This window comes from Ylistrum balloti, unplaced genomic scaffold (assembly GCF_031769215.1).
Source record: "Ylistrum balloti isolate Yb309-2 unplaced genomic scaffold, AGI_CSIRO_Ybal_v1 Utg369746, whole genome shotgun sequence".
In the NCBI taxonomy this organism is placed as follows: domain Eukaryota; kingdom Metazoa; phylum Mollusca; class Bivalvia; order Pectinida; family Pectinidae; genus Ylistrum; species Ylistrum balloti.
Genome location: NW_026781953.1, coordinates 349166 through 370495, shown reverse-complemented (window position 1 = coordinate 370495; position 21330 = coordinate 349166). Strand labels below are relative to the sequence as shown.

The window sequence follows — 21330 nt, the reverse complement described above, 5'->3', positions numbered from 1 at the left end:
ATATAGAAAGCACACGTATATTTTTGTTTATTCATTAACTTTGTATCATTATCATCTGTTTTGTCGTTGAAACGAAATTTCCATTTAGTATAAACTCGAAACCGAAATTTCGTATTAATCAAACGAAATATGAAACATGGATTTATGAAAAATAGAATGTATTGTCATAAAATCGTGTGATAAAATTCATGCAAAATGGAAATTCATTTATATTTCATACATGTAACAAAAAAGTCAGTCAAAATCAATAACAATAAACATTTTTAATTTAAAGAATACAAACAAAATATTAGAGTTTAGGAGACGGAATAGTAGATATAAGATCCTTCACCATGTCAGTGGCTTCCACAGCAGTTCCCCAACTTAGAGCTATTCCATTCGATCCATGACCGTAGTTATGAACAACCTGTAGTAATGTAAGTAGGATATATAATAAGGTATATCCTACTACTGTTCCTACTACATATACGCACCAGGTATAAATGCTTTACGTGAATCTTATGTATATTAACAATACTTATATGTGTATCATCGGTTTGTATAATTTTGTACATATACCTTCAACATTCCCTCAGGTAGTCGAACGACCTCCTTCTCAAGTCTTACAGGGTTCCTCATCGGTCTCAGGCCGACCCAATCCCCAATTACCTTTGCGCCCTATAAAGGTGAAAAAGAATAAAGAACACTTTAATAGGCGATGACAATATGACGAGTTTTCATATATTGAAAAAAACCCAACAAAAACCAAAAAGCATTACAGACACAAGATCGTGTAAACAACTTGGTAATTGAAATTGATTAATTTTCAAATGTTTCTGCGAAAGCTGAATACACACTTGTACAATATACATATCAGCAGATGTATTATCTTATTCACTACAAAATATCACAGCAATAATTAATTAATCTTCCTCTTAAAATTATTCGTCCTTCTAAGAGTCAAAGCCTAGAGTATCGTAACACAGCTTTAGAGGTGCACTACCACAAAAAAAAAAAAAAACAAAACAAAACAAAACAAAAACAAAAAACAAAAAAAATCATAATTTTCGTTACTGGAAGAATTCAACATACTGTCAATTACATGTGTTTATTCCAAATCGTGCCGCCACTATCCAGATGAATCAAAACATGGCCTGCAGGTGACAGCAATGCATTAATTACACCGATAACTTTTACCATCTGCAACGACGCTATACCTTTAACGCTGGCCACACTTGGAGACACTTGTCCATAATATCCTGTCTAACGGAAGAATCTGGAGTCATGGACCAGTTGTCTTTATCCTTAACACCTCCGATCACCGTAAAGTCATCGCTATAATAAGGAATGGAAAGGAACTACTCGTGATCATAATTATTCAAATAGGAATTATTGCCCTGTGTTATTTTTCATTTTCATACTTAAATATTTTGTCCTATTCGTCTCTGACATCCCTTGTTTCAAACTTGTGTCTTAGTGATGGTCATTCACATAAAGGTGTCAGACATTGATGAAACAAGCATAATTTGTAACAGAAAGTACACGTATCGTGATTGAACAGTTAACAGTGTGTGTCATGTAAATCAAGGTTGAACAATGCTCAAAATAGCAGATTAAAAGATAGTAAAGCCATACATCATACACTTATTCAAAGAGTTAACAGTTTTCATGCCCGAATCATAACTTTGAGAATAACCGCTGTCCAGAGCTATTTTATCATCCATCTCCTCTATTTCTTTTTGCAAATGCGGACTGTGCTCGTAAATTACAACTTGACTTTGCATGTTCGTATTTAAACCCGATGGGATTAATCCGTTTACTTCAAACATTTTGTAATTAAAACTCTGGGTGGACTAGACAGTTAATGACGAACAAGACATCATAAGGTTTAGGATCTACATGAGAGCAAATGTTACATCAAATCTGGCATTGGAACAGGAAATTAAAAAAATTAATCAAAATTTAATTCCTGAAGAATTTCATAAATAAGATGATAAATGGAAAGAAATTCGCCGTCATATGCGTACACTGCCTAAATTTCAGGATTAAAAAAAAAAACAAAAAACGAAACATTCTGATCTGATCATACTGGTTTCAGATGTATTTTTCTGTTTGTTGTGACGTTGAAGTTCCATCATGAAATTACCATGTCTGAATGGAAACTATTTAATCGAATAATGAGTTTGAAAACATTCAGCATAGGAGAGATCTGATTCAATATTTAAAACAAAAATATTCATCCTTGCTTAACGTGACAATTACTATTAGAATAATGCACCTACAATAAGATGACAATGGAAACATTCAAAATAGAATCAAAATTTATTTCCTGTCGTTTTGACAAAAACGGATAACAAATAATGAATAAATAAGAAAAAAAAAATAAAAATACGCTGAAATTCAAAATTGTGAAGATAAGCAATTTTAATGAAACAGTGATCAATGTGAGGTAAGCGTATTTTTTGTCATCCATTGTAAACATGTACATAATAACACATGAAATCCTATACTGTTTCCAATAATGTAGTGTTACGTGCACTAATACACTCTGTTGCAGACATAATTACACTTGGTATTGGCACCATATTTCATAGAAGTTCTGTTGTTTTATTTATACATACAAACACTTAACCCAAGCGGGACAAGTTATATCAGAACCTAGAAAGCACGTGTAGAAATGAGAATACATTTGAAGATTTTAATTGTGTGATTCGAAGAACGACCATGTTATTTACCTTGGTAATATATGTGCCATTGTATCTGTATAGATCCAGTCCCTTACCCAGGGAGCCTCCACCTGAAAAAATAATCATAAAAAGTAAAAATTTAGGCAACACCTGTTAAACACGCCGAAGAGTTCAACAGCGGGATATATATTTAGAAATATCTATTAGCATGTACATGTATATCAATTACCATTTCAATAAAGAAAGAATTAACATTAAACATTTTGAAGAAATGAAAGAATAAAGGCTTTAAACTCTTGATGATAATTAACTGTCTATTAACATCAGCTGCTACAGAAAGTAGAATTTAAGTGCAGCCAATTATCATCCCATTGATAGCGATAATAGGGTTAATCTTCAAATATCCGAGTTTGATCCGTTAGTAATCTTACGGTGTTTGAAAGGTGAATAGAACTTTTTTTTATAGATTTAAAATAAATGTTTAACGAAATTCATTAATTTTGGCGGCCCAATAGGTTAACACATTGTAATTCAGTAGAGAATTCTAGTTGTTGCATATCTTGATAAGCTGACCATGAACTGGGTATATCAGCTGATCCCCAAATAACTGGCGACTGCCAAGACCAGAACAGTTGACCACCACGTCACAGTGACCATACAACTGAAAATCAAAACCAAGGGTAGTTAGAGAGGACAATGGTGTCTGATTGTATTGTTGTCCGCAGGATCTAACAACATATCCACGTTTCGTCACATTTAATCATGGGAATGCCCTGTGTATAAACAAACTTCTTAAATACACAAAGCAATTATGGCATCCTTTTCTTATTTAAAATACTATTATTTAACAACACGTGTTCATATAACATAAACAAACTCTACAATCTTACTTCACTCAAACTTCCTATTTTCCTTTTCTCTACTACACCACCATTCTCTGTGAATCTGCAAAAAAAAAAATGTACATAGATTTACATATTGATACCAATGAACCATTACTGAAATAATTCACAATTACTTTAAAACAAGAGGTCAAAAGCGATCGTGAATTATTGATATGTTAAACGTTAATCATTTACTACATATATATAACAAGACTATGACAATATTAAATAGTTTTCTGTGTTCAACAGACCACAAACGAGGCTATAAGAATATTGAAACTCACTCTATTCCCTGTAGGAAATCAGTTAATAGAGAATTCATATGTGCATTTCTTTGTGCAAACCCTGCATATCATTTCTTTATTCAATTTTAAACAATGGTATGGTGCAGAACACAAAAAATGGTATGCACATTTGCTTGGCTTTCTCTTAAAAATACCCATTTTTAAAAGTAACATTCATTAAGACTTTGGGCAATGTTGATTCCCCTCAATCACCTCCTAAGTTTCAAAAGTAACATCCCTAGCATCAAAGAAGGTCGAAGCAGCTGTATGATGATATGCAGTTCATTTTAGTTCTATACTTTGTCTAATTCTCAATTATAAAAGGTGCTAATTGCTAATTTTAGTGTCTTTTGTACAATCTTATTGTAATGTAACTTGTGTTAAAGTTACCTTGTAGCTTACAGTACAAACGGGCAACAACCAATGATTTAATTGCATTAACTTCTAATTGCTCACCTTCTCAGTGGTCATGTTCTTAATAATGTAGTTTCAATTATTTTAAAATATGCATATATTGTCCCTCGGAAACTCCCTGAGTAGACGTAGTATGTTACATAATTTTTTACTGAATAAAATTCACTTCAGAAAATATTTTGAAAAGAAGGTAAAACCCTCGGAATCATTCCTGATTTGCTCTGGGTCTTCAGTTGGCAAACCATTTTGAAAGTTCTTATTTTCACTTTGAGTAATGATTCATTGGTCCGAGACGCAAAATATTTACTTTGAATGAGACAATACCTTTCATACACATGACCATTACATATGGGGAATCATGGACTTGATAATATCATCATGTTTTATATAGCGCATAAAGGGACTACTTGAAAGGCGATATGAACGTTTCCTTTTGCATACAATAAATCAGTTCATCATTGATTCCTTCAGAATTCTTTCTATCAATTGATACAATGAAATCACGTCTTCGCGAAATATTGAGGAAGGATGTGACTTACTGTGTCATCAGCCAGGACAGATATTTCCTCATGTTGGTAATGATAGTTGTTATCTCATATCCATATCTGTAATAAAAATTATAAACATCACAAATATTTGGAAGTCATTTCACTACAGTACATGTTGCTAAAGTGTATACACATCAGAACAAAGTTTCTCCTTGTACACGTTTGACCACAAGATATCTCAACATTGATCAATATTCTATTTCCTTGTGTGATATGAAGCTGGACGTGTTTGACGTATTTTGTCTGTTGATTCCATTGTTATGTTCATTCGTGACATTACTTACTCAGATTGACCAAGGTCCTCGATGAAGCAGAAGACGCTTACTCCTTCGGGACATCTGGTCTTATTCTCCTTGTACTTATTTTCAAGTGTCTTCGTGTAAATCTTTCTTTTTTCATATCTTTATTTTATAGTTTTATTGACTTTGAGACATTAGTTGATATGTTTATATTTTCGTGTTGTTTATTGTCCTTTGAGGACAAGTGTCGCATAAAAGGAACAGAATGGACAAAAACAGTCCACAAATGGTATCCTTGTGATCAAGGGTGATCAAAAGCACAGTAGGGTGGAGTAATAGTCTGAAAAATTTATTCTAGTCCATGTGATTAGAAATAAAATATTGAATGAATCGAGCTGGCAAAAGAAATCACTATGTCAGGTTACGAGTGCATACGATGAAAAAATGTTATATAGATTTGACGATGGGCATATATTCGAACTTTTTTCAGATCGAATTTTAGGAAACTTGATAAGGAGAGAGGATTTTTGAATATCTTCTTTTTGACTATCCGTAGAATATCTAACGTATTTCACAGACTATTTTTCATTAGTATCTAGCGCAAGTAAAAAGACTGAAATACTCCATCAATGTAAATCTTCAGAGGGAAACCATTGGTTGTAAATCGTGGGCAGTCCATGTGGCAATGTTATTTTTCCAAATGAGAACACGTAAACAACAGAACCAACAGTTATATGAAACATAGGCATAAGTTGAGGATGCAGGGATGTTGCTTTTCAAAAGCTGCAGTAGGAGAATTGAAATCATCACGCTTATCACACAGCTTGGTAAAAAACTGCCCATGTAGATTTCGTTGTACGAAAATATCAAGACGTTTTTATCACAAGGTCGGCTTCATTATAGTTCACAGCCAAATATGTGTACATCGCCGTTCATTTTTTTGGAAATAAAGTTTTATTAGCAAGGAAACGAGGGCATTCCTTCAGTTTTGAATGGAGTATGGTAGAAATTTTTGTTTCGAAGATGGTATTAAAAATTGGATAAAAGGTCTTCGGAGTTTTTTTTAAAATTACACATTACACTTTGTGAGTGAGAAGTATCACACTAAGACCCTAATTTGATAGTATTAAGAATGGTAGAAAGAAAGTTTGGCAGATGTTTGATTGAGCAAATAGACGAGTCAGTAAAAAGTTGTTCAAATGGATTCCTATGAAGTTAAGGAATCCATTATAAACAGGGGAGGTCCGTATCGTTATAATTAATTGGAAATCTGAATAATCGTAATACTGATCCATAATCAACCATTATTTGTTCTTTGGAAATTTTGGATACTGTAAAGGTAAGCTTTCCTCCTAAATCGAGCAAGCCAAGTTATTTTATATGTCAAACAAAGAAGAACAATGTGTGTAAATTGTATTCGTTTGTTTATCTATCTACTGTGAGTTAATGTGAGTGCTTGCTCAACTAAACTGGCGTGCGAAAATGATGTGTGATCGCCTACTCTAGCTGGTTGGAAATTTGTTGACTTACTTAAATCTGGTGTCAACTCCAAGTCGGGTGAGTTCCTCGGTTAACATTTCTCGGAACGAGAACACTATATTTGCATACAAGGGTATCTGCAGACAGAATGCATTATAACGTTACGATAATAGGGAGTTATCATGTGTGGTTATCGACTTCATGGGCTGTTTGTATATAATGACCACTGAATATATATACTGTGTATAGATTTTCCATTTAGTTTGTACCTCAGTCTTGGTTGTATGAAACAGGTATCCATGTGAGACTGTGTGCCCAGTGGTACTGGCAAGGTCGGTGGTTGCCATCCGGGAGTAAGCTTTCCAAGACGTCTCACTCCATCGCCTGCAAGAAATCATTATCGGTGAAAATTAACTTCTTTGATGGGAAAATCATCATCTTTTATATTACAATATCCACAATGATAAATACCCTCTACGGAAGACACAATGTTTTACAGCATTTCTCAAGACATGGACATGTCTCATAAAACAAATGAGATGAATTTACATTTTTTCTACATCTATCTACATTTTACATACAGTGAATAGCTGTAATACTTTAAAACATTTTCAGAAAAAACGATGGAGTATCTACATAATGCAATTTCTGCTATTGAAGTATGAACTGACAGTTTATCACAACATTAACACACATTGCAGAAATCATTTCTACTAACATTGTCTAAATAGAAAAGCTAAATTATCAAGTATTGTGACAGATTACTTGAGTGTTTCGAAAGGTACTCCGGGAATGTTTTTTAACGTAGGTAGGAAAATTCCTCCCGCTCCAATGCTTGTTGTTTCGTCATAGAACTTGTCGGCCACCACCTTCACTGTCGCCCCTGGAAAGGCCCGCTGGATAGAGACCGCTGACGATAGTCCTACCACTCCGGCACCAATCACAGTTATATGTACCATTCTGTACGTATTCTAAACAGAGCGTTACACTTGACTTAAAACGACATTGATGAAACTATCATGTGTGGGTACATATTCACGGGACATCAATTTGATAACAGTATTGCACAATCTAAGGATGTATTATCAGCGTCGTACAGATGTCACAGCTGAGGCTATCGCTTACATTCAATGACAAACAGGTGTGATCTGGCGTAAAATATACAGCATATAACATAGTCCTTACTGTCATTTGTGTATTGTATTTTTTTAAAATTTGAATATTCATGGAATCTTGGAAAGGTCAAGGAAAATAACCAAACCGGTATAATATGATAAACAAAACCAATATTGCAGACCGGATTTTGAACTTGCACGTCGATGTTTTAAAGTAGTTATTAATTTTTCTGTTGCTTCACTTCGAGATAATTCGAAACATGATTGAATGTTATTCACAAACTTTAAAATAGAGTGAATGTTAATAATGGTGTTATACTCCATTGATATTTAAGATTGTTTCGCTATTGTGAATAATATCAATGATGCAATATCATTGATGTGGCCAATGATTGTAGCAGTTAAAAAAGTACTATTCCAGTGCCAAATTAACTACGTAAACATAAGACCCATCTCACGCTTCAACCCGGGCCAACAAGAGTGATATATATTTCAAATTTATATTTACATATATATTTATTTACAAGTTCGCCTTACTTGTCTCGGGTATAGGGAATTTCACCGTTCACACGTGGTAGTGCGTCCGTCGCGTCCTTCCTGATAACGAGAGGTCGCTATTACGACATGATGAACCTAAGTTAAACGCTGTATCACTACACAAGTGATATCGGCTGCTGAATCTATACAAAATCATATTCTTTCTCACATGGGTCAGTTTATGTCCGATAGACACAGGTCAGCAAAAGTTATGTGCTGAGTCACACCAATTCGCAACGAAAATGTTCGAGGATCAACAAAATCTGAATAAGTTGTAGTTATCCAATGGTGAAAACAGAATCCGTATTGCAGGAAGACAAAATAGCAGTATCGAATTAATTAACGACACAGAGAAGCTTGCAATACCAGGTAGTACTTCTGAAGTCACCTTGAAGGTCCCTTAGCAGCTGATTCGGACGATGAGAAAATATAGGTAGTGCTATACCTACAGCTAATACAAAAGCTGCCTGTTACAAAAGCTAATACCTGACATGAGAAGGGTCTGTCAGAACAATTAACAAGTGGTGTTATCAAGGGGAGAGATATCAGGCATGTGTTTTGCGTGCGGTAAACCCAACCATTTGACATTTACGAATGGTTTGTCTCGTTATCTACAAGACATCTTCAGGGACGACTGTCGGGTGGAAAGGAATGTTTTGTAATGAACTGCATACTTGTACTGGATTGCATACGCGTACTAAGGCTGTATGATAACCAGGCGATTTGTACAAAAAGTGAGTTTTATGTTTCTGTGTAAAAAAAGACCTCAAATTATTTATTATTGTTATTTACCTGCTGGGTAGATTAAGGAGGAGATTCGATCATTGCGGACAGCAAGGTACATGTGATATAGTTCTGTTTATTATAGAAATGATAAATCCCGAGTTTGTCCAGTCAGACGTAAAAACACTTTTGTGTTTGAAACGTGCATGTTTCTAAAGTGACGTTCAGCTCAGATTTCAATCAACGTCATGTTTACAAAGTTTAAAGGTCATTTCGTTTTTCATGGGCCACAATTTCGGCTTTTTTAAGATTGTGTACCGGGGTTTTAAATCTGAGCTGATGTGAAATTTGAGTAAATCAACAAATACTAATTCTGATACTGCATAATCTCGCACATGTCCTGAAAGGCTGTTTTGACACTTAATGAGCCAATATAGGGGCTCGATTGTTGATTCTGTGGAAAAGTGACTGTCAGACTAACTGAAATTTGACAAGTTTACGATGTTTGAAAAAGTCTGATGGCTGTTTTAAGGCATGGCATACAGTGAGTCATAACATGTCAGATAAGACAGACATAGTTTGGGTTGTTGACATCAAGCTAAATCTGCATACGTTGGAGTTTAAATACGGAAATGCAAACGTAGTTCAGGCATGTTTGAAGTAGGATTTTTGTTTATCTATACTTAAGTAGGGAGAAGAGAAGCGATATCAACACTTTAAAAGATAAATGAGATAATCGTAGAGTACTGTACAATATAACAGATAATACGTAGTCAAGGTAAAGCCCTTATTTCGTGCATTAATTAGCATATCCCCCCTCCATTCACAGTTGTATAAAGGATGAAAAATGCGTTGCGATGAAAAATGACCCAATTACAAGGTTTTCTTGCCTCAGCCTAGGTTTGTGACAGCGGATGGAAGGAACCTCCTTTCGTATCTAGGGCATCATCACGTCAACGATGCGAATCTTAAGACTACAAAACATACAAATGAATGCCAACAGGGAAGGCGACATATAACATTTTACCCTTGTCTCATGCAACGACAGAGTTACAAACGCTCGGCGAACATCGTGTTTACTAACTTCATTATTTTTCATCTTAGTTCGAGATCGACTAATCAAATCCCGTCAGTGGTTGAAAAATCTATGTGTAACCTTGACAATTGTCATCCCAGTCGAACTCTAAGGTAATTGTTTGTATTAATATCAGTTTTAATGTAAGCAAACTTACCTCCCAGCGGATAGCCAACAATCCTAACTCCAACGGTATGGTTGGTTAAGCAGGAAGTTTTAATATCCGGGCAGACAACACTAAACAAGAAAATCCTAAATACGTTGAAATTCTTAAACAATACACAAGATGTTTGATAAAGGGATTTTATATCTATTTTTCTTCAATTGCTGGAATTGCAACATTATAATGTATAGAGACTCAGAAACAGTTGATATTATTTGGCTTACCACCACTGACTTCCAGGAAACAATGTCATTAGTTAGCAAGGGGCCCAAAGGACCTAAATCACTTACCAGTAATTAGCGATATATCAGCTGGAGCCGAGTCTGGCCTAGACTGCATGATCCTACATTTAAATTTGCTCTCTTATCTGGAAGCCCTTATTGAAACTATTTCAGCAGTATTGGCGACTCATGTTTCCGAATTAATAGCTTTCAAACATTAACATATTATTATCGTTATTACAATCTGAACGGCCTTTCAACACATAAAAGGTCATTAGGGCCAACAAACATTAACATATTAGTTTTCATATCAGCATTCTCATGATTGTGTTTCATCCTTTCGACTAGAACGTCCAAGTCTATCTACGGTAATCTGTTTTATTACAAAACGATAATCCGTCAACTACAAAAACTCGTACTCAATGTAATTATAACGCATGGTAACATTTATTACTTCTTACTTCCTATTAAATGCCCCCGAGCTAAGTTTATCTGTATTGTAATATCTAGATACTGATTTGGATGTTGTCAGGTGACGAATGGAGCTAGCTAGCAACTGTTACGTACATTTGTACGGTGACTATATCAATGTTATAAAGCGATACTAAATTAGACTACAAGATCAATTGATAGGCACTGCTTGTGGACTTTCAGTCCTCAAGGTTTGCCATAGCCTGCATGCCAAGTTTTAATTCATTCAAATAGTGGCACGGTTCAGAATATACACATGTACTTGACCCTATTCTAAAATTGTCGGATACATGAAAATTACAAAATTAATTTAATTATGGGGCTCATGCGCCTTCCCGTCCAAATTTTGACTTTTCCTTTGTCTATATTTCTCAGTCTTACTGTGAAGTTTGATCAAAAAGTACTATTCATCTTAGTGTCTTTTTCTACAATCTTTACCAGTCTTCATGTGTCCTCGTATTCAAATAATCAATCGCAATTAATATCATGATTATAAATTGCTCGATGTTATCATACTTCTACATTAGGTTAATATAATAATATAATATATATAATTATTTGCAGTTATTCTACAACCTTCAATGTATTTCAGTTTTGAAGAATTCCTTGCTACATGGAGAACACATTGAGTGAAGAGAGTTTATCGATGCACATCGAAGATTAACAGGATCACACCGAGTAAAATTATATCAATATAATATAAATGTAGTCTTATTTGCGTTGTGTTGGTATCAGATTGAAGGTTGAACAAACAAAACAAACACAACAACACCTCATTGGTTGACTATTTTAATAAAATAAAACATAAAATTGACATGAAATAAACTTTACCATAAAAGATAACTGAAAATACAATAGAATATTTTGTAGTCTTGAACAAATATTTGTTCTATTTAATACAAGTAAAGTTGCACTTCATGACCTTGACTGCCCCATGGTCACATTACTCTATATCAACACACTTGTTTGGAAGAAGCAAACTATTATACAATTAATAGTGTAAAATACCGTCACTTTGATATACCAATATCACCGACGTAATAGCTTGAGGAGATTCGCTCACAGCAATACAAAATTTCTTAACAAGCAGATGTTATGCAAAAAACACAGTACTAAAATAATTCTTTCCCTATAAATCGCACTATTAAAATAAAATACTAAAACCATGGCGAAAAAGTGTTTCTAAGCGTGAACGATTATTATAGACATTTCAATAATGAAAGACAAACTTGTCATAATCGTAAACAAATGGTTTATAAAATAAGGTTTTGTAGATGAACATGCAATATATATTCTGCAACTAACAAAAACAAACAAACGTATAAACACTATTTACCGAAAAAACATTAAACCATATTGACTTGTGTTTAGTTCATCTTTAATACCGGTAATAATATCACATTTTATTTGTTGGAAACTCATAACCAAAATATCTACTTACACTGTTTGTTGCAAAGTGATACATCAAACTGATACTTCACAGAAGTGAAAAATAATACTTCTTCTTCGTCTTTCGGTCAACGACGACAACACAAAGCTAATGTGCTATTGCAAATGTGTATGCACGGTATTGTACGTACATTTTCTTCATTGTGTCATTGCCATTTGATGGCCAAGAGTGAGTTTCCCAAACAAACACAGTGTTTAAGAATTTTTGTTTTCAAACATTTTCATATTATTTCAGCATAATTTCCTGACTTTTTAATTACAAATGATACATGTAAAATATCTATTTTTCACAGAAGGAAAAAATATTTTGATATTTTCACTTATGCACTTCTCAACTCTGTTGACTGAGGTAGACCTGTTAATGATCTCGTATAGAACAATAGAATAGCGTTTGTTGATGGTACTTCTTGTACACAATGAAAGTGAAAAGTTTGCGTTAGACACAGTGATCATTTCCCACAAACGTTTTCCGTGTACACCCATGTTCTTCTTATGAGAGTGAAAAGGTTGGCATTTGACACAGTGAACATTTCCAACAAACGTTATATGTCAATTATACGAACGATAATTTTCAGAGTTTAGCATGGAGAGATCCGTACACCATTTCCTTAACTAGTCTAGCAGCATCCTTACCGGTACCCCAGCTTAATGTTATACCGTGAGCACCATGGCCATAGTTGTGGACAACCTGAAATATAAACCAAGAATGCCTATTTACTGAAACAGTGCAATAAATCAAACAATATAAAAATATAGTTCCTTTTTTTACTCCATGGTACGATACATGAATAAAAAACTATAAAAAAAAAAACATGCACGCTTCTGAATTAACATGATATTACAGGTAACACTTAAGACACTGTTACCACCCTATTTAGTTATGACGTCACTCTAATATTGTTAAACCGCTCTTATAACTTTTTAAAATCTGGTAATGTTTCAGCTGATGTTCACAATCGTCAAATCATTTATTATATCTTTGAATCTGTATGTATATGCGTATATTTGAAGAATATTTAACAATTTGAACTTTCCTCCTGAAATAATAATCCAGATAAGTTTAAATGATATTTTTAAACCCCGACAAAAAAAACGTTGACATAATTATTCAGTAATAAACGATTGATTAAATTATTGTTTTCTAAATGATAATGTTATACCAAGTCTGAAAGATTCTGCTCTAAGGTCTTATCCTATTAAAGTGAAATACATGTAATGGCCGTCTGATTTTGATATGAACAATATCAATGCGAGACTTACCTTCAGGACACCGCCAGGTGACCGTATAGATTCTTTCTCTAACCTGAGTGGACTTCGTGAAGGTCTCAATCCTACCCACTCACCAATGATTTTTCCACCCTGCAAAACAATCTCAGGATATTTACTTTCATATATGAAAAAACAACGCTCTCTACCGAAACCATTGACTTATATTTGATAATATATGTCACTTTGTTAAGATGGAAGTTTCATATGAAATTTGATTCCATTTCCTCATTTTAATGTCTGTTTTCAACATATTTTGACTCATTTGATACATTAATATAGAAACGCAGAGAGTTCATGTAAAGTAAAATAAATTATTTGAACCTGACGAGAAGGAAAGTGTAAATTATTTGTCAGAGCACTTTTCAATATCCGTGTCTTGGATGTGTTTGAACAGACGTCATAATCAAATACTGCTGCCTAAAGCCACATTAGTCGCCACTCTCGATCATCACATGGATACGATAAGTAAATTGTTTAACCTGACACAAACATGCATGTATCTAGAACATAATTTTGAATTTAAACATGGAGGACTTGTAGATAATCCAAATGCAAATCCACAAATTAGCTAGTAATATATAAACCTAATATAAATACCTGATGGTATAATTGCAGATATTGCCTACCTTAAGCGGTGGCCACATTTCATAGCACCTCTCCAGGATCCCTTTTCTGTCTTCTGGATCTACTGCGAGATCAGACCTCCCGTCTTGCCTAACGCCTCCTATCGCCACGAACTCAGCACTGACAAACATGCGATAAAAATGGTACAGGTAACAGGTTCTAGAACACGGATATCTTTTTAATCGATGTAACCTTTAATTTTAAGTAATCAATTATGACTGTATCTGAACTCTTAATTGTTACTACAGTATCATAATAGAATATTAATTAAGCTGACAAGAACGAACACGATTACATTAAAATATACATTTGAATGTAAAGTAAAAAATGATGATACTCTTCTTGTGTCTTATAATACAAGGTAATGTTGACAGAGTATAACTTACTTTGGTAAAATGTATGCACCATGGTCTGTATATATCCAGAAGTTAATCCAAGGCGCATCTAACTGTAATGTAAGTGGGTATGACTCATTTAATACACGTAGTTTGTACATATCTGATTGTAAAACTTTAAATTCGACCGATTTTATTTGTGATACATAATTTCATATTGTACACTGTTAAAGCAAAGCCATTAGTTGTGATATAGAAAATATACTTTTAATTTTAGGACGTTGTATGTAATTCACGATATTATTCTTTAATGCCGTGACATTTGTCAAAGGTATGTCGATCTTTTTTTCTATATTGTTTACAGAACCAATGCATATCTTGCCTTGTCATGACCATACTCATTTAGAATATGACATATATGGCAATACATTTTTATTTCATCAATAGCGAGACATTTAACGGAATGATATTGATATGTAAGATACCTTCTGGAATATCTATCATAACGTTACACTGTATTTACAGTGACATCGAAAGCATAACAAAGTATTGGTAATTACTTACTCGGATAAGCTGCCCACGCACTGGGTGTATTTTTTCATCCTTTACTAGCTCCTGACTACCTAGTCCGGTACAGTTCACAACGACAGCATATGGTCCGCCTTGGAACTGAAATTACAAAAATCAAGAAATACCATACTATGACAGAAAAGTGTAGACAATGTAATAACACTAATCTACACTTTAAGTAAAGTCATTAGTGAAACTCATATACAAATAACAATACACAAATAATAACATACATTTATATAGTGCGCTATCTAATGAACAGAGTTGATATAACGCACTTTCCATTAAAAATATAATAATCACTCTTCTGCTATACAATGTACAGAAATGCTGATACAAATAAGAGATATAAATCTGCATTTTGCATGGAGCACATATCTAAAAGCAATCAGACAATCTTAAGTACAAACCTCTTTCAGATCGTTGACCTTCCTCTTAAGTGTCTTCCCACCATGACTTACAAACCTTGAACGAAAAAGATAAAACCGATTTTGAATTACATTTTGGACAGGTGATTGTAGTTTTTAGACTTTACGATATGATTATGTAATGTGTCCTGTGTGGTGGTGTTGACAGCTTACATTTATCTCTTATCAGTGACCTACTTTATTATATGTTCTCTGTAACAATAACCGGGTCACTACGCGTGTCATATCAACGAAAAAATATTAACCCATGGATGCAATTTTTTTCAAGGAGAAATAACACGGTAGTCATGGTAACAACAATGTCCACCATGTTGTATAAACATTTAAAATATCAGTAATATCTTAGATTATATAAAGGCAAAAAGTGGAGCATAGAAATACGCCACATGACAACATTTCATTAAATTAATGCTGTCCAGCTACCACTTCCTTTGTTAATATTTAATGAAAATTGATAAAGCACAGCCATAGGACCACTTTTGTATCAATGGATCACTGATTTTTGTTAGATATATCTCTTTCAGTAAAATCAAGTTGTTCAAAAATATATTTAACGGTAACAGATCATTATGGGTCAAATTCAATGGTAATTATTACTTTTTCTTATGTTAAATTCAAGCGTATTTATTACTTTTACTTCTTTCTTCACTCTTTTTCCTTCTGCCTTTGTTCTGGTTTTATTTTTTCTAATGTCGGAAATAAAATTAATCAACAGACAATACCAAATGCAAATGTTGTTTATGTATAATCAGCATATGCACCATGTAGTATGTTCTTTAGAATTTGTCAAATAAATTTGTCTTCACAGATAAGTATAATATAAAAACGCGAGTGATATTATATTAATATCAATTGATATAAGTATTTATTTTATACTATGACGATAATATACCATGTACACTTCTTCAGAAATTGTTGTATACAAGAGGTTTTCACGACGAGCAGAAATAAATATTAATGTTGACAGAAATGCCACTTCTAAGCGTTAAACAAACATTAAAAACGCACACAGCCAGCGGAAGATTTGAAATATGGTCACATTTCAATTTTTATTTCAACCAACATGTTATCATTGTATTATACAGATATCCGCCTTTCTCGTGAAGTGATTTGATAAGATGATAATGCAACTTACTTCTCCATCAGCCAAGGAAGGTATTTCGACATCTGTACAATTATACTAGTTAACTGGTAACCATGTCTGAAATTAAGCATGGCACATACATAAAATGACGAGTTATAAAATTTCTTATATGCTGCAAATAGGCAAAGTAATGTTATTACGGGAGTGATATATACGTCAGAATATTTATAATAAGACGAATTTTATTAATAATTATTTTCTGTCATAAGACCTAGTCATATTCTGTTCTCTCATTTCAAAGTTATACTAGATTATTTGTGAAATATTCAAGGATGAAAAAGCATCACTTCACATTTACAGTGAAAGATTGAGTTTTAAATACCACCGTTAGAGATTAACCTGAATCACTCCATGTCGTTAGTTGTCAGTTCCCATTGCTTACATGGATGTGTGTCTATTTATTAAGTTTTGTGTGTATTGCCTTTTTCACAATTTACCTGTGCCGTGACGTATCAAGTAGCGAGAACTTCCTTTGATACATCTGACATGTATTGTCCCGTATTAAATTAAGCGAGCTCCTTTTGTCACGATTGTCCTGACTTGTCCTATTAGGAGTGTTTTGTGAGCTCCATTTGTCACGATTGTCCTTAATTGTCCTATTTGGAGTGTTTTGTGAGCAGCCCTTGTCACTATTGTCCTAAATAGCCCTATTAGGGTTGTTTTTGAGCTTCTTTTGTCGCAATTCGCTTGTCATGTTTTGTGTTAAATTTTGTGTATCTGTCTTTCACGCGATTCGCCTGATTTGTCAAATGTTTAGTCGCGTGAGCTCCCTTTGATGAAACTTACCTGTATTGACCCATGTTGAGTTTTGTGAGCTCCTTTAGAGACAGCTCTCTACAGCTAAATATAATGTCTTCGTAAATGGGATTCTGTACATAAAAGAATAGAGATAATTTGATTATGTAATTATACATGTACGATATTATTCGATAAATAAAATCAAAAATAGTAAATGCATATTAGAGGCCCCACACACCAGTTAAGTCCAGGTAAGGTCCAAGCTAATGCTAAAATAGGGGAAAATGAAAGGTCCACACAAGGCCAATCACTCCAAGCAAAGTCCAGGCTATTGTTAAGTAAGATGAAAGGTCCAGTCCTGGCAAAGTCCAGCTAAAGTAAGATGAAAGGACCAAACAAGGTCCAGTCATTCCAGGCAAGGTCAAGGCTAAGATGAATGGTCTTGTCTGGACTTTCCTTGGACTGACGGGCCCCCTAATATACATCTACTGAAAATGTCACAGACAACACTAATTTATAACAATCATGATACCATTATCGCAAGAATTTGGATTTCTACTGACTATCAAATGCGTGATACATGAATCTCCAGCGAGTGTAAAATGTGTTAAATTTTAATCTCTAGTGACTTTAAATTTTGCGATATGTTAACCTCTAATGACAAATGAGCTACTCTATTCTGCAATGAATACATTACCAATGTTACAAAAATACCTTTATCGATTAGTTATTTTCGCGCTGTATAATAATCTCATGCTAGCTACATGTAATATACAAACACTTTTATATATATCATATATATATATTTGCAGTATGTTAGATGTCACCATTACGTGAAATCATTTCTCCTTTTTAATGTTCAGCAATTAATCCTATCGAAATGAATTTCATCGAGCTACTGTACATTCCATTACAATCATTTCAATCGGGTATTTGTTTCTGTCTATGTAAATTCATTACGTAGAGGCACAGTACAGAACATCTAAAACAAACTTAAGATATTACAGTTGTTATAGTGTTAAATTTGCAATATTGTGATAAACTTAGTCACAATAACTACACATGTTACACTGTCAGCGACCTACCTCTATCTTTTCTTGGCTGAATATATAACCTGGCATCACAATGTGACCGGTTGTACTACCGAGATCTGAGAGAGCAAGTTTGGAGAAAAAATCCCACGATTCCTGTGACCATCGTCTATAGAAAAAATGACATCATTTTTACAATATTAATCTTTAAATACATCATCATCATCATCATCATCATCATCATCATCATCATTCAAATCAACAAATATTAGAATGAAAAATAATTCATCTCTCATTACAAAATATTGACAATATCCTTTACAAAAAGCTGGCAAATGTGTCACACACGTGACCGATGAGTTAAGTAGTTTAAAATATAAAAATGACCAAAATCTCTTTTATATATAGTGATGAAATGCCATATTTTTTTTATATATATAATCATTTAGAGTTAATAACTTCCTGCATCTTATCAACAAAATATTTATATATTTTTGCTATGTTGATGTTAAGAAAGATTTACAAAAGACACACAAGTAATTAGCACCTAGTCCCAAAGAATGAATTATACTGCATCATACAGCTGTTTCCTGAAAACTACCTAATCGTGTCAGCAGGTACTCCAGGTATAGCTTTCTCCGTAGGTCGGAATATACCGCCGGCTCCTATGCTGGTGGTGTCGGCTTCAAATTTGTCTGCGATGATTGTGACGTCACATCCCGGTATCAAGGCTTGGATGTTGACAGCAGTCGAAAGACCTACTACTCCTGCTCCTATCACAGCTATCTTAGGTAGCATTGTGTCTAGTATTCACGTCTGTAAAAGTGATAACACAATTGCAAATCAGACCAATTCCTCTTTTACTTAATATATGAAAACATTTTTCATTAATATCAGTTCTTGTGGTTCGGCACCCCCCTTTTATTTATTTTTTTTTTTTTTTTGCTTTGTGTATATTTATTAATTCAAACAGTTATGGCTTTATGTGATATTTCACGATCATCTACTTGTACATGTATACACAAGAATAAAAAAATATTTGTGCATAATGTAAAGAAATGTTTTTGAAATTATTTGTCATATCATATAGCGTGTATCAATCTTATGAATTAAATGTGTCACAGTGTTTTCAATGATCAAAATCAAATAAATATATTGAATTCAAAATGATTGTTGTCTTATAAAAAAAAAAAAAAAACTGGCAAAATTTCGACTTTCCTATGTGGTTCCTGACCAGTACTGTAATTTCGTGTTAGTAAGAGGATGTACAATAGTCAATATATAAAGAGTATGCTGTGTGTTAGCGAATGAGAGGAAAGGATAAGATATGTTGAAAAAAATCATAAATATGTGTTTTGGCGAGTGGAGAATATTGTTTTCAAGAGGTCTCACTGACAAATTCATTGTTTCATCGATTGCAATAGTTTTGATTTTTTCATGAACTCTTCACATAGAAACAAACTCAAATTTGTTCAGTTGGTAAAGATATTGAGCGACCATAATTTTTTCTCATATTCAATCACCCCTCTGAATTGTAATATTTAAATATTCTGTGGAACCCCAAGATAAGTCGTCGTTTCATTTAAAACACGAGAGCACGTGCTGAAATTTCCTAGTATTTTGTTATCCCTATACATGATGGTGTATAGATATTTAATTTTATTCAACTGCACGTTTACGGAACACGAGGTTATATGACAAAATGGTTACTACGTAAGTGTATTGGCAACACTGTATATTATATACATTAAAATGTCTACATTAGACATATGTTTACACACGTACGAAGTTTCATCAGCATGCCTATGCAACCAAAATTATCACAAAAAGTCACTAACAGTCAAGTTATTGATTTCTTAATGCATACAAACACTTACCGAAAAATTAACAAATAAGATAACATACAGTATACAGTATACAAACTAATACTCAAAAATAAAGATGGCTCATTATATTACCTTGCTAACTCGAAGAAATTTGGTAAAAAGATTAGATATGTATGAATATACGCGTGACAGAGCACGTAACACGTATAATATATAGCTTTCTATTGCCCGGACAGTGACATTGAACTAAAGGTCATTGGAATATGGCACGTACGTACTGTGATAGTGAAAGTAAACAAAAATCAATACTGACGATAGTCAATAATTTATACAACATCGTATATACTGTATTGATGTACATACAAAAATACATAAAAATGAACTGTATATCGTATTATCGAAAAAGGTTTTTAACAAGCGTTATGCACGAGGTTTTGGTCGATAGCTTATATAAATAGAACAAGTACAAATGTGTTATAAACAAAACAGCATTGTTTACATTGTGTGTAACAGCAATTCAATGATAGCTAGTGTAAACATACCTGTTTGCTATACGACTAGATCCTGATAACGTGCAGCTGCATCTCTCTTCCCTAGATATACGTGGAAAATGGCGACATAAACAAATAATTATAATATGCATGAGCTCTGAATCAGTCATGGGAGTAGTTTTGGTGAATGGCGTTCATGACGGATAACATATAACGGTCGTCTCGGCAGAAAAAAATTATCTCGGCAAAAAAATGGTCGTCTCGGCAGAAAAAAAGTTAGCTCTCGTTGCTTAGCCAATTAGGAATTAGCTACACATAAATTTCTATTCGTCTCTCTTATAAGCTTCTCTGAACGCATCGAAGTATCTAACAATCACAGTACTAGAGCAAAGATTTATATTTAAATTAAATTAATTCTGAATTTGTGGTTGTCAGCATACGGTTCTATATTTGACTCCCTGGTCTGCTACAAAGCGTTCGCCCCCCTCCTCTCTAGTTAGTGTATACAAAGCTAGATATTTGGACGTGAATTAATGTTTGTAATGTACATGTATTAACATTTTTCAAAAATATTTATGGATATTGATATTGGAAATAAATTTATCA

The 21330-nt window shown here is 33.6% G+C and overlaps 2 protein-coding genes across 4 annotated transcripts; both read right to left on the bottom strand.

Annotated features, from left to right (window-relative positions):
* Nucleotides 1-248: 248 nt before the first annotated feature.
* Nucleotides 249-9361, bottom strand: LOC132543246 (D-aspartate oxidase-like). Of its 3 annotated transcripts, none has more exons than XM_060206729.1 (11): nucleotides 8959-9361; nucleotides 7280-7485; nucleotides 6784-6898; nucleotides 6566-6651; nucleotides 4788-4853; nucleotides 3557-3611; nucleotides 3228-3327; nucleotides 2715-2778; nucleotides 1197-1314; nucleotides 559-657; nucleotides 249-406 (listed from the first exon to the last, which is right to left on the bottom strand). In XM_060206729.1, the coding sequence occupies exons 2-11, from the start codon at nucleotides 7471-7473 to the stop codon at nucleotides 290-292; spliced, it is 1014 nt and encodes a 337-aa protein (XP_060062712.1). In that variant the 5' UTR covers nucleotides 7474-7485; nucleotides 8959-9361; the 3' UTR covers nucleotides 249-289. The 3 variants fall into 3 exon arrangements, with proteins under 3 accessions (XP_060062712.1, XP_060062710.1, XP_060062713.1); XM_060206727.1 differs by lacking the exon at nucleotides 8959-9361 and adding an exon at nucleotides 8167-8900; XM_060206730.1 differs by lacking the exons at nucleotides 3228-3327; nucleotides 8959-9361 and adding an exon at nucleotides 8167-8900 and having other exon boundaries at nucleotides 2715-2776.
* Nucleotides 9362-11592: 2231 nt separating this feature from the next.
* Nucleotides 11593-20877, bottom strand: LOC132543238 (D-aspartate oxidase-like). The gene is made up of 11 exons (XM_060206721.1): nucleotides 20776-20877; nucleotides 19009-19223; nucleotides 18462-18576; nucleotides 17425-17507; nucleotides 16630-16695; nucleotides 15477-15531; nucleotides 15061-15165; nucleotides 14548-14609; nucleotides 14164-14281; nucleotides 13529-13627; nucleotides 11593-12956 (listed from the first exon to the last, which is right to left on the bottom strand). Exons 2-11 carry the CDS (start codon nucleotides 19203-19205, stop codon nucleotides 12840-12842), a joined length of 1017 nt encoding a protein of 338 aa, XP_060062704.1. The 5' UTR covers nucleotides 19206-19223; nucleotides 20776-20877; the 3' UTR covers nucleotides 11593-12839.
* Nucleotides 20878-21330: the final 453 nt, after the last annotated feature.

Coding starts and splice junctions, on each gene's coding strand:
- LOC132543238 (XM_060206721.1), bottom strand. CDS start 19,205: ATGCTACCTAAGATAGCTGTGATAGGAGCAGGAGTAGTAGGTCTTTCG. Junction 15,532..16,629: donor CTTCCTTGGCTGATGGAGAA/GTAAGTTGCATT, acceptor TTTTCGTTCAAG/GTTTGTAAGTCATGGTGGGA. Junction 13,628..14,163: donor AAATGTGGCCACCGCTTAAG/GTAGGCAATATC, acceptor ATTGTTTTGCAG/GGTGGAAAAATCATTGGTGA.
- LOC132543246 (XM_060206729.1), bottom strand. CDS start 7,473: ATGGTACATATAACTGTGATTGGTGCCGGAGTGGTAGGACTATCGTCA. Junction 4,854..6,565: donor GGAGTTGACACCAGATTTAA/GTAAGTCAACAA, acceptor TTTTTATTACAG/ATATGGATATGAGATAACAA. Junction 3,612..4,787: donor CTGTCCTGGCTGATGACACA/GTAAGTCACATC, acceptor TTTTTTTTGCAG/ATTCACAGAGAATGGTGGTG.